The sequence below is a fragment of the Thunnus thynnus genome, chromosome 17 (assembly GCF_963924715.1).
Source record: "Thunnus thynnus chromosome 17, fThuThy2.1, whole genome shotgun sequence".
NCBI lineage: Eukaryota > Metazoa > Chordata > Actinopteri > Scombriformes > Scombridae > Thunnus > Thunnus thynnus.
Window position 1 is genome coordinate 16,867,936 of NC_089533.1, and position 11,272 is coordinate 16,879,207.

The 11,272-nt window shown below is 37.9% G+C and overlaps 2 protein-coding genes across 2 annotated transcripts; both read left to right on the top strand.

Annotated features, from left to right (window-relative positions):
- Positions 1–152: 152 nt before the first annotated feature.
- On the top strand, positions 153–2,487 carry LOC137201431 (relaxin-3-like). Its single transcript, XM_067616489.1, has 2 exons — positions 153–673; positions 1,358–2,487. Exons 1-2 carry the CDS (start codon positions 265–267, stop codon positions 1,645–1,647), a joined length of 699 nt encoding a protein of 232 aa, XP_067472590.1. The 5' UTR covers positions 153–264; the 3' UTR covers positions 1,648–2,487.
- Positions 2,488–2,938: 451 nt separating this feature from the next.
- Positions 2,939–10,686, top strand: il12rb2l (interleukin 12 receptor, beta 2a, like). The gene is made up of 15 exons (XM_067616449.1): positions 2,939–3,076; positions 3,554–3,652; positions 5,501–5,648; positions 5,766–5,914; positions 6,116–6,252; positions 6,403–6,535; positions 6,742–6,818; positions 6,932–7,166; positions 7,477–7,665; positions 7,957–8,061; positions 8,200–8,334; positions 8,593–8,757; positions 8,949–9,012; positions 9,176–9,281; positions 9,485–10,686. The coding sequence occupies exons 2-15, from the start codon at positions 3,580–3,582 to the stop codon at positions 9,878–9,880; spliced, it is 2,112 nt and encodes a 703-aa protein (XP_067472550.1). The 5' UTR covers positions 2,939–3,076; positions 3,554–3,579; the 3' UTR covers positions 9,881–10,686.
- The last annotated feature ends 586 nt before the right edge of the window (positions 10,687–11,272 follow it).

Here is an 11,272-nt window from a genome sequence, read left to right on the forward strand (position 1 = left end):
CCTATAAGAAATATATAGATGGAGAGTCAGTATGCTGTAGAATTGTATTATGTTACATATAGTATCATACCATTTGCCTTTGGTTGACTGTGTTATTGTCAATATGCTCCTCATATTCACACTCATGATTATGGAATGTTTTACATATTAAATACAGGTGGGATCTGACAAAGTCAAAACATAGTGGGACATTAAAGGTGACAAAAGTACTTCACATGCTGAAACACAATTAGATCATACAGGCCTCTGACATATTCGTTAATTATGCCACCTTTGGTCCGCTTTTTATTCTCCATAAAGGTCTCTGACTGTATCTCTCTTTTGAATCTGTCATTCTCTCAGAGAAGGCCTGCATGCACAACCTGCGTGTCTACCTTGCAGGGCTTCAAATCCCTTTATAAACCACGCCTGGGTCACCCAGAAAGTCATAGCTTTTGCAAACAGGGAGACAGCAAGCTGCTCAAAGCAAAAAAATCTTTCATTTTCTCTCTTGCTTTATTTCCTTGGGGTACTATGTGGAAAGCTGTGGTACTGGCCGTGTGTCTGTTGGTGGCTGGGGTTCAGCCCATGGAGGACCCATCATATGGGGTGAAGCTCTGTGGCCGTGAGTTCATCCGGGCAGTCATCTTCACTTGTGGAGGCTCACGATGGAAACGGTCGCTCAGGAGTACAGGTGAGACACAAGCTTATGATGTTACATCTTCTTAACCATCACTAACCTTGTGATGTCTCTTATCGACAAGCTTTTCTAGAGTTTCATCTGGTAAATTTGTATGTGATTTGATCTGGTGACTGAAACATATCTTTTCATTGTATGGGATCAACATTCCTCAATTTCTAATAATAGTTAGTGATTTCTCTCAGTTAATTGTACTGTAAGTCCATGATTAGGTTCCTGTTTTTAGCTTCCTCTGATCATTTGTGATTGTATGCAATTTAGAGAGGCAATGAGGAAGATGGAAATCATGTAATTTTAAGACCAGATTAACAGAAAATAATACTGATTTAATTTATTTGTTTGGTATTGTTGGCTTAGTCAGTATTTACAGTATGATCAATCAATCCTGAAATCAGCGAGCCATAATTCATATTTACAGATGAACTATGCTGATCTATGTACTTATAAAACAGCTCTGCAAGTGTTTATTTGAACATTTGACCATGAAAGAAGAAATTAATTACGTGTTATAATCCCTTAAACTTTAGACACTCGCCCCCTCAATCATGCCCCAATTAGCAATTATTTTTCTTTCCCTTTCTTTCTGATTGTAAAGCCAGGAATGAGTATCTGATACACTCAAATGTTCTTTGAAGCTCAACTTTGTATCACATGCATCATTTGCCCATTTTACTGCAGCAGATGTTTCAGAGGAGGACCCGTTCAGCTCCCATCAGGAGGAGTCCTCAGAGGGCTTGAGTCACAATTCTGTCATGGAGAGTCTCCTTAAGAGGAATAGACACCCGGAATTCTTATCGAACAACAACAAAGAGGAAGTTTTCAGCAGGATGGCCCGTTCTTTCATTACGGAGGAAATCCTGGAAGCCCTGAGGAAGGCTGATCGAAAGGGTCGAGATGTGGTGGTGGGTCTGTCCAATGCCTGCTGCAAGTGGGGCTGCAGCAAGAGCGAAATAAGCTCTCTTTGCTGAGTCGACCTTTTCCACCCGTGTGCATACATACAGTAGGCAGACATATATTGAATAATTACACAAACCTTTTTTCCACTTCTCATGAGTCTTGGATTTTATATCCAGTATCTTTCAGTTAAACCATTGTATGAGCTGTTTGAAATGTTGTTTTATTATTTTTAAACATCTATGAAATGTACAGAAAGGGCTGCCATGTGTTCAAAATGTTATGTTTTTGTCTAAAAAAATGAATTCACGGCTTTGTTATTAACAGCCTTAAGTAACGCTTTGTTAAGATCATTTGGCAACAGCTGCATTACAAGTTGCTAATGAAACACCTGTATGCCACTGTATCCTGCAATGCATTAATTTTAATTATATTCATTTCGTTTGATGAATTTACCTTTATATTTTTTTCATCCACACAACCTTTTGCAGCCACTTCTTTAAAAATAACATATTTTAGAACTGGCAAAGTGAGGTTATATGCGTATGTCTAATCTTTTTTGTAAATTATAGTTAGATTGTGGGAATTTGCTTCATTGCACACATAGCTCTAGATGTATTAAAGGTTCAGACAAACAACAAAGACACACAAAACAGTTACAGTTTTCCTTACACACATGTTGACATGTCATCTTTCCTCCATTACCAAGGCTTGAAAATAGTCTTACCTCACCTAAAATACGCTGTCCTGGAATGTTTTGCATTTGATGCATCCCCAACTTTGAGACAGTGACATTTTTGTGATGAGTTTATACACCTTAAAAAACTTCACCATGTGCAGTGAGGTGAAAGTACAGTCCATACATTCAACATAATTACTGTTTAGTTTTATCAGTAACATGGCTTTGTTCTATGACGTGGAAAAACTTTTATCATAAAAAAGTTTGCTTATGATGAAAAAGTCTCCTGTGTTGTTTATCTGTGAAAATTCCTAGTCTATTACACACACGTTTATCAACCCGCAGAAGGTTATTTGCGCGTGCGTGTGTGCTTGTATTTCTCACTTTGTGAGGACCAAATTTAGTCTGAAACCATCACGTTTAAGGTTTGGTTTTAAGGTTAGAATCAGGTTAATGAAAGAGTCAGTGTTAGGCATTTAGTTATGATGGTTAAATTAGGGGCTAGGAAATGAATGATGTTGATCACGGTTCCTCACAAGTATCGAGACTATAGAGTATGTGTGTGTGTGCGCGCGCGTTTGTGTGTGTGTGTGTGTGTGTGTGTGTGTGTGTGTGTGTGTGTGTGTGTGCGTGTGCGCGCGAGTGAATATGCGCGTTGACGTCAATGGCAATTCCAGAAATGGGCGGGGCAACCGTACCCGGTTAACTGAAAAACTGAGCGACTGATAATTACAACTTCACAATCACAACAAACTTTCTCAGTGAACCGTGTGTTGCATCGCTACAAAATGAACCAGAGGCATCTCAGTGTGTCTCACAATGAGGTAAATAATTTCTTGAAGATCGGCGGTCAATAGTTAGTTAACAGACTACTGAAGAACAAACGAGTTTGCTGTAATTTTAGTCAACTGAGACACAACCTCCGGATATACCTTTTTGACTAATATGGAGCACTATTTTCGCGTTGCCTTTATATACTAAAGTTAGTAACGTAGTTAACGCTGTACCACATTGTTTTGAGCAAATTTACATCTAACGGGAGTTAGTGTCTGGCAAATAGGCTGTCGGCATGTAAGCTGTTAATGATAAACTGAAATGTACAGCAACCTGATTTTTTTTCGACCAATGACGCCACATGTTGTTTATTATTAAGCTAGCTAATCTTAAAACATTTATTAAAAATGCCAACAGGGTGTAGGATTTGAGAAATGTGACTTTTTTCAGGTTGTAGCTTCCATGACGGCACATTCATTTGTATGGGCGTGCACATGTACTGTAAGCTACATATGTGATTTTCACAGGCACTAGAGGCCTGGGTCCAGATGTAATGGCCACACTTAGGACAAGATGGCTTCTGTCCATCTTTCTGGTCAACTTGCCAAATTGTTGTGCAGCAACAGGTAGGCTCATTCATGTGTGCAAATGTTACTGAAATACTGTACAATTCTTCTTATTCCGAGGTGCTTGTACTTTGCCTGTGCCTGTGTCCAATTTTATGCTACTTTAATACTCTTACTCCATTATTGGCCTTTTTACTTTTTACATCTATTTAACAGCTATATACTACTACTTACTTTGAGTAAGATTCTATAGTCAAACTATGTAAGATATGGTGTATTGTGAGAATAAACTACCAGATAAAGTATGTCAAATGAGCTCAATTTGAACTAGCTACAGCATTGAAATGGTGCCTACGAGATGATCCTAGACTAGGCACCCTCGGACATTCAGATGAAGGATGCTTTGTGCCAACATACAGTACCAGTCAAACGTTTCAACACATTTTCTCCTTAAAGTGTGTCCAAACTTTAGACTGCTACTGTATGCATGTCATCTGCCTATTAGTTTTCTCATCTGTATTTGTATTAACATAACTGTCAGTACCAAAGAGGAAGTGATATCAAAGAAAGGATGCAATCGTTTGGACTCAAACTGATCAAAATTCTCATTTCCTGTTTAAGAGAGACAGCGTGCTTCCCTGCAGTGTGCTGTGTACAGGCCTTGAATCGATCACTGCTAAACGTGTTAAGCTTACGAGAAATGGGTAAAGGTGGTGGGTTCCTGTGACGGTCTTATGATGAATAGAAAAAGTGGCGTGTTTGTGTGTGCGTTCGCGGGGATGGGTGGAGGCATGTATGAGTGAAAAGGGCTCTTTAAAGAATACGTTTTTCTTATATGTGTCTTTTCTTATTGTTTTCTGACTCTTTTTAAACTCTTTTCCCTCCGAAACTCACTGCTTCCCCTTTCTTTTTGTTTCTCTGCTATTACTGTTTGAAGTTACACTAATGGATTTTAATAAGAATTTACGTAATGTTTGCACTGCTAAAACGGATTAAGATTTACAACACTCACAACAGTAAACCACTACTGGACGGTTTTTTTTTAATCCATTTCCTGTTTGATATCAGTATGAAGCTTTGTTAGTCTTGGCACCACAATTGCTACACAAAGAAAATGCACCACAATATCTTTTTTGTGGTGCTGCAGCAGTTTCAATTTATGTAGAAATTGTTTGGGTTTTTTTGTTTTTTTTTTACAAAATCTTAGGATATACGTAATAGAAAGTTATTTTGGGCAACTGTCAAAGAAAAACACCTCTGTCTCTTTTTCTTACTTCATTTTTGGTCTCCATCTTTTTTTTTGTTTGTTGTTCCTTAAAATGTTTTTTGCCAATACAAGATATGCTGGTGTATTTTCCACAAAGAGATTTATAACAACAAAGCTGTGTTTATTTTGATCTCTTCAAGCCACTTACATGTGTCTTGTTTTTATTTTTGCTGTATGTACAGCACCAGTCAAATTACTCATTCAAGGGAAGTGTTTCCCAATCTTTGACTGGAACTGTCTAAGTTTGGTAAATGCTTTTGTGACTCATAACATCCTGTCAGTTTGCCTGACTTTTGACTCATGGTGTATTTGGACATTTTAGTAAGTGTCGTTACTCATAACCTCACTGCTTTTTTTTCTCTACTAAATGAGCTAATCAATCTGCATGTTTTATTTTGGACAGCAGAAGAACTCTTCATACAAAGAGGTGTTTAAAAAAAAAAACATAACCTAATGTCTTCAGATGTCATGGTCAAAATACTAGGTTGCAAGTTTATTAGGTACTCCTACCTAAAACTAATGTAGTCTAATACAACATTGTCTCCATTTATTTTTTCTTTGGTGAATGCAATGTGCTATGCTAAGTACTATGAACTGACAGTTCCCCTTGTTTTTATTCCTTAATCTCTTTGTTTCTCCAGGTCCTCCTGCTCCCCCCTCTAACCTCAAGTGCTTTATTCCATGTAATGAAAATAGCAGTGAGGAACATATCAACTGTACTTGGGATCAAACGCCGGACCCTGAGATCCCCACTACCTACAGCCTGCACTGGGTGCCAGCATCTAGCAAGTAAACATAACCAGACACTGATGAGAAAAAATATCCTCTGTTTTAGTTATCTGACAATTTGAAGTGTTGATGATAATAATCTGATAACTGGGATATTTCTCCTCTCTTTTCTTCCAGAGAGGGCAATGTGACTAATGTGAATGGGTCTGCGGTTATCGATCGTGAAAAATATTACAGCCACAGTGATCTTCGTGTTTGGGTCCAGGCTAAGAACCAGAATGGTTCTGCCAAATCTAAGGACATTACCTTCAACACAGGAAATATCTGTGAGTCAGTCCTGGACATTCTTGTTCATGAATACACACATCACTACCACCAACAACAACAATGATAATAATAATAATAATAGTTGACCTTGATACCAAAACAATTGAGCTGCTTTTAATGGAATTTATCTTCAAATTATTACTGTATGACTTTTTTTTTTTTTAATTAATTTGTTTTTGGGTATCTGTCTCTCCCTATAGATAAGCCAGCCCCTCCTAAGATCACAGAGATCTATCAGGACCAATTGGAGATTCATTGGAATGTCATCTGTTGTCAGGGGGCCTTTACGAAGTGTGATGTACGACATCGGGCTGCGGGGGACCAAGTCTGGCAGGAGGTGCTGTTGGTTTAGATTTTGTGGGCAGTGCTAGAATAAATAAATTAATGTTATGACAAAAAGATCATCTTGGAAGAAAAACTGTGTAGAGGTTAATGATTAAAGCTCCCTGAGAGCATTCTCAAGCTCCATGTTTTCCTCCCTACACAGACTACAGCCTTTCCCGGCCATACACTCGACGATGCCCAGCCCGGCATAGTCTATGAATTTCAGGTTCGCTGTGCCTGTGGCACAGGCTTGAGCAGTGACTGGTGTGCAATCCACAGAATGATCTCAGAGAAGGGTGAGTCCTTGTTTAGTGACGTGGTCTCCAAGTTTAGCAAAGAAGACTGAAAAAGGTTCACAGATGTTTCCTCTCTTGGTTTCAAGCTGGTTTTAACTGTTGAATTAAAAAGCTGAAAAAAAGTAAAGGCATGGACTGCCTGTCCACCTCAGGGTAATATTCTGTCTTCACGGCTTCTTGCTATCTCTTTTTCATCTCTTGTTCAGCCCCTGTCGGGCAGCTGGATTTATGGATGGACTGCGAGAGCTCCCCTACAAGTGTTGACTGTGCTCTGACCTGGAAGGTAGGTTAACAAATCACACACAATAATAATTCTCTGATTGGAATAATGAGCCGGAGTTTCACTTCATGCGGACTCACCCCTCGAAATCCTCTACTTCTCTTTATCCCATCCAGAAGCTTCCTTTATCGCAGGCTTGCGGTCACATTCTGAGATATGAAGTCAAACTGTTAAACAAGACTGGCGCACGGTCAGTGAATTTGTCCACAACTGAGCCAAGCGGCCAGTTGGTGTGTGATGAGATGCAGTGCTACCACAATTCCTCTCTAAAGGATGTATTGTCAGCCAGTGTATCAGCCCACAACGCTCATGGTGCCACAAGACCTTCTAATCTAACTATCCCAATACGAGGTATCAGTTGTCCTGACTGTCATAAAAATGTGGAAAGGCTATATCATGATTAGAACATGAGGCCTTGTGCTGTTATGTTTGACATGCATTTTATAAAATAATGTATAAGTTTGTTGAAAATTAAAAGTTTTAGCCAAGCTTATACTCACTGTTTGAGTTGCTGCTCTCTCTGGAAAATTATGCCTCAATAATTATATACTTATTTGTTCTAATTCTTATTCCTATATTTGTATTCCCAACTTAAAGTAAAATACTTTCCCCTTTTTCTGCTGCTCAGCAGAACTGACTATGGCATTTGTCTTTTATTAAGGTAAAGAGCCAAAGGAGAAAGTTATTGACCTCAAGATGAATAAAGAGAACCTCACTGTCTCGTGGAATCTGCCCTCTCAGCTCTCTGACAAGGAATATGTGGTGCAATACAAACAAGCAGGAAGTCCTCCAGGCCAAGGATTTGATTGGGTCAGAGTAGAGAAAGGTCATACAACTGGAATTTTTAAAGGTCTGTCTGATTTGGATATTTTTTTATAAAAATACCAGAGATGGAAATATTAGAACTATTAGAAGAGATAATTCAACACTGCCTGAGAATTTCATTTAGAGAACAGTCCGAGAAAGTATTAAAGAACATTCATTTGTAGAAACCATCAATAAATTATGCTTTCTGATTCAATCTTGAGCTTGAAACGTAAATTCTTCAAAATAACAAAGACCGTCACCGGAAATGTGTTTTATGTTGTGCTGGATGCTTTCAAAATGGCTGTTTTACTTGGGTGTGTGTCTCCACCTGCAGGTCATTTCAAAAACTACACTGCCTACCAAGTTTCACTCATCACAGTATCACACAGCGGGGAATGTCATCGCATTTCATCGGTTATTGAATATTCTGGTCAAGGAAGTAAGTTATTTTGCATTGTTTAGTCATTGTTCTTGGGTAGCCCTTTCAAGAGATTTTCTTTACTGATTGTAGCTGATTATGACCTTTCATCTCTCCCTAAATAATAATCTCCATCTCCCTCTCTCAATTATTTTTCAGCCCCCTCTGAAGTGCCTTTATTTAAAGTGGATTCCATTTCTGCCACCAGCGTGACCCTGTTTTGGAAGCATGTGCCACTGTTAAAACGGCGTGGGTTGATCCTGCACTACGAAATAGGAGGAGACAGACAAAACAGTACGTAGCAACAATATGCTGTATATAATACAGCTGACAGCTTTTTTGCAAATATTGTGTCATAGCAATGGATCAGATATATTTGTCATGAGTCATTTTTAAATGAGCTTTTATTTTAAGTAAGGTATTTAAATAAATAATTATGCATATATATACAGTGAAACAAAGAAAGAAAACAACAAATATTAGTTTGGTGTGTCTCTGTCAGCTATACTTTGATTAATTAACCTCACTCCAAACAATTTATCTCTCCCACAGAAGTGCACGAGGTGCCCGTGTCCCCACAGCATGAAAGTCAGACTTATGAGCTGCAGGATCTCACTCCAAACCAGGAGTATGAAGTGTGGATAAAGGCTGTGACTAAGGCCGGGCCTGGAGCCAATGTCACCACAAGGTTCAATACAAAGCGCGAAGAAAGTTTTGGTAATGCATCACATCTTAACCAATTTCTTGTTAAACATGACGAGTTTAGGATAAGATGTATGATAAAATGTTTCCATGAGGTGTAATTTGATATTTCGTACAACATAATAACTGGATTAACCGTATCACTCGCATTTGACACATCAATTTAATGACCTCTCTCATCCCATTTCTCTCTCTCTCTTTCTCAGCACTCATAATAATCGTGCTTATACCATGCATTCTGGCTCTAATATGCCTTCCTGTTTTTCTCAGGTGAGATAAGCATCTCAAACAAATTCTCACCAATCTTGTTGTTCTATAAATCTTGATGTGAACACTAAAGCTAAGAATATTTTAATGTACACATTATTTGAGTGGGTTTGTGTGATTGTGAAGAGTGTCTTTTTTTTTTTTTTTACTCTTATGTGTCTACCAGTGTTTGCAGAAGAGAAAGTAAAGCGTGTCCACTGATGCCTTCATGTTTCTATGAGAAAGTGCCAGATCCTCACAATAGCCGCATCTTCACACAGATGAAGCACCAGGTGAGAGACAGATAGGCTTTCTTTGTCTTCTCTGAATCTGGATCTGATCTCAAAACAGGAATTTTGATCTTGAGTAATGCTTTTATTTTCCACTGGAAACTGTTTATCTCGTTGACAGCTACACAGTCACTCATGTGGTCAAGTCCTAGTATGTTACTGTGTATTACCAAAAATGCAAAATGGTTCTGTGTGTAATCTTGTAGATGAATGACTCCTTGGCTTGGATCTGCATTTCCGTCTATGAGCCACATCCTAACATCTCTCTGGTGGAGATAGTGGAAATCGAGCACAAGGCTCTCGAGTCCTCTCTGGAGACAACCTCCCACCCTAACGGATTAAGTAGGCCATTAGTGGGAGGTGGAAGCTCACAAATTGACTGCCAAGATGATCAGAGGGAGGATGCTGTCACAGAGGAGTGTGACAGGATAGACCACAGATATGGAGGAGATCAGTACAGCAAAATGGTTGACTCTGATGAGGAGAGGGACAACGAAGAGGAGGACAGCGATGATTGTTTGAGCTCATCAGAGGAAGACAGGTTCATGGCGGGTTACGAAAAACACTTCATGCCCTCTATTCAGGAAATATTGGAAGTTTAATGATATCACCACATAGGATTGTGCACATTTATCTTAGATGTGTGTTGTACCTTTTTTAAATATGCAAAAACAAGTGTCGTTATTATAGATGATCACTGGACAGGATTCTCTAGCCTCTTTCTGAGGGATTCTGGAGAGCAGACTCAGGTTACTGTAGAGATTTGTCTGCTTAAGGTATTGGCAGTCAACCAGTCCTTCTCTCTACTCTGTCTTCCACCTTTTGCATTTGTTTGATTTGTTACATTTGGTTATTGTTTGTGTTCACTTTAGTTTTTGATGCAGACTCGAGTTGCAATATAAAGTATGCAAAATCAGGAATTATTTGTCTCTGACACTGATATCACGTGCTTATATGTATAAACATCTCAGAAAATATGACAAATATAACAAATCAGAAAATATAGAATTCTGTGTATAATATTAAAAGTAGATAATATAATATTTGGAAGGAATATCTACTTAATAGAGCATAATGAAATTTGTAGGCAATATCATCAAGTGACACTGGATTAATACCTAAATTTAATACCGGAAATTTTTATTTGAGTTATTAACTCCTGGATGAACTCTTGAATGTACATATGTGTGAATCAGAAAATGTTCCCATAACTCATACATGGGTTTAAGTATTAAAAATGATGTAAGAACTCTTTAAACCCACTGAATGTAAATTTGGACATATCAGGTGCTGCTTCATGTATTATATTCCTGCCTTGACCAATGTATCCTCATTAGAATTTTTTTTTTACATTTTACCTCTTTTTTTTCTTAGGATGTGATAAAATAAACATTTTATTACAACAGTCTGGCTGCAGAATTTCTGACTAATTCTATTCATTTCATTTTAGTGACTACACAACCAAGTGAAGTAGGCTATTGTATTGGAGCAGTACAATTCTAATACAATCATCACACAGCCAGAGTATTAGAGCACTAAACTTAAAAACAAAACACAACATATTAACTATCACCTTCAAATATCCAACAGCATGTCACATGAACAGAACAGTATCAGTCAGTGGAGTTGCACACGGAATTCTTTACCAGATAAATACTATTGAAATACATTCAAATGATAAACTCTTACAAAAGATGTACAGTACATATGGTACAATAGTAATAACATCTACATGTTTGAACTCTAACAGCTGACTACATCTAAGACATTTTCAGTCCCATCGAAAATAAAAGTAGGAATGCTTTTAATCCATTTTGGGAATATTTACATATTTGATTTGGCATTTGAAAAATAATAAAATCAAAAGAATTCAGGGTATTTATTGCAGTATTTTATTTTATTATTGTAATATTTTTTTCTCTTGCAAATCAGAATATATCATAATCAAAACCCCACCCACATTATACTGTAGACGTTTCTATTACATTTACTGT

What these genes read in the sequence shown, in the direction of transcription:
- LOC137201431 (XM_067616489.1), top strand. Translation starts at nt 265, where the DNA reads ATGCCACCTTTGGTCCGCTTTTTATTCTCCATAAAGGTCTCTGACTGT. An exon ending in ACGGTCGCTCAGGAGTACAG is followed by an intron (nt 674 to 1,357) that starts GTGAGACACAAG and finishes ATTTTACTGCAG; the next exon opens with CAGATGTTTCAGAGGAGGAC.
- il12rb2l (XM_067616449.1), top strand. Translation starts at nt 3,580, where the DNA reads ATGGCCACACTTAGGACAAGATGGCTTCTGTCCATCTTTCTGGTCAAC. An exon ending in TGGGTGCCAGCATCTAGCAA is followed by an intron (nt 5,649 to 5,765) that starts GTAAACATAACC and finishes CTTTTCTTCCAG; the next exon opens with AGAGGGCAATGTGACTAATG. An exon ending in AAAGCGCGAAGAAAGTTTTG is followed by an intron (nt 8,758 to 8,948) that starts GTAATGCATCAC and finishes TCTCTTTCTCAG; the next exon opens with CACTCATAATAATCGTGCTT.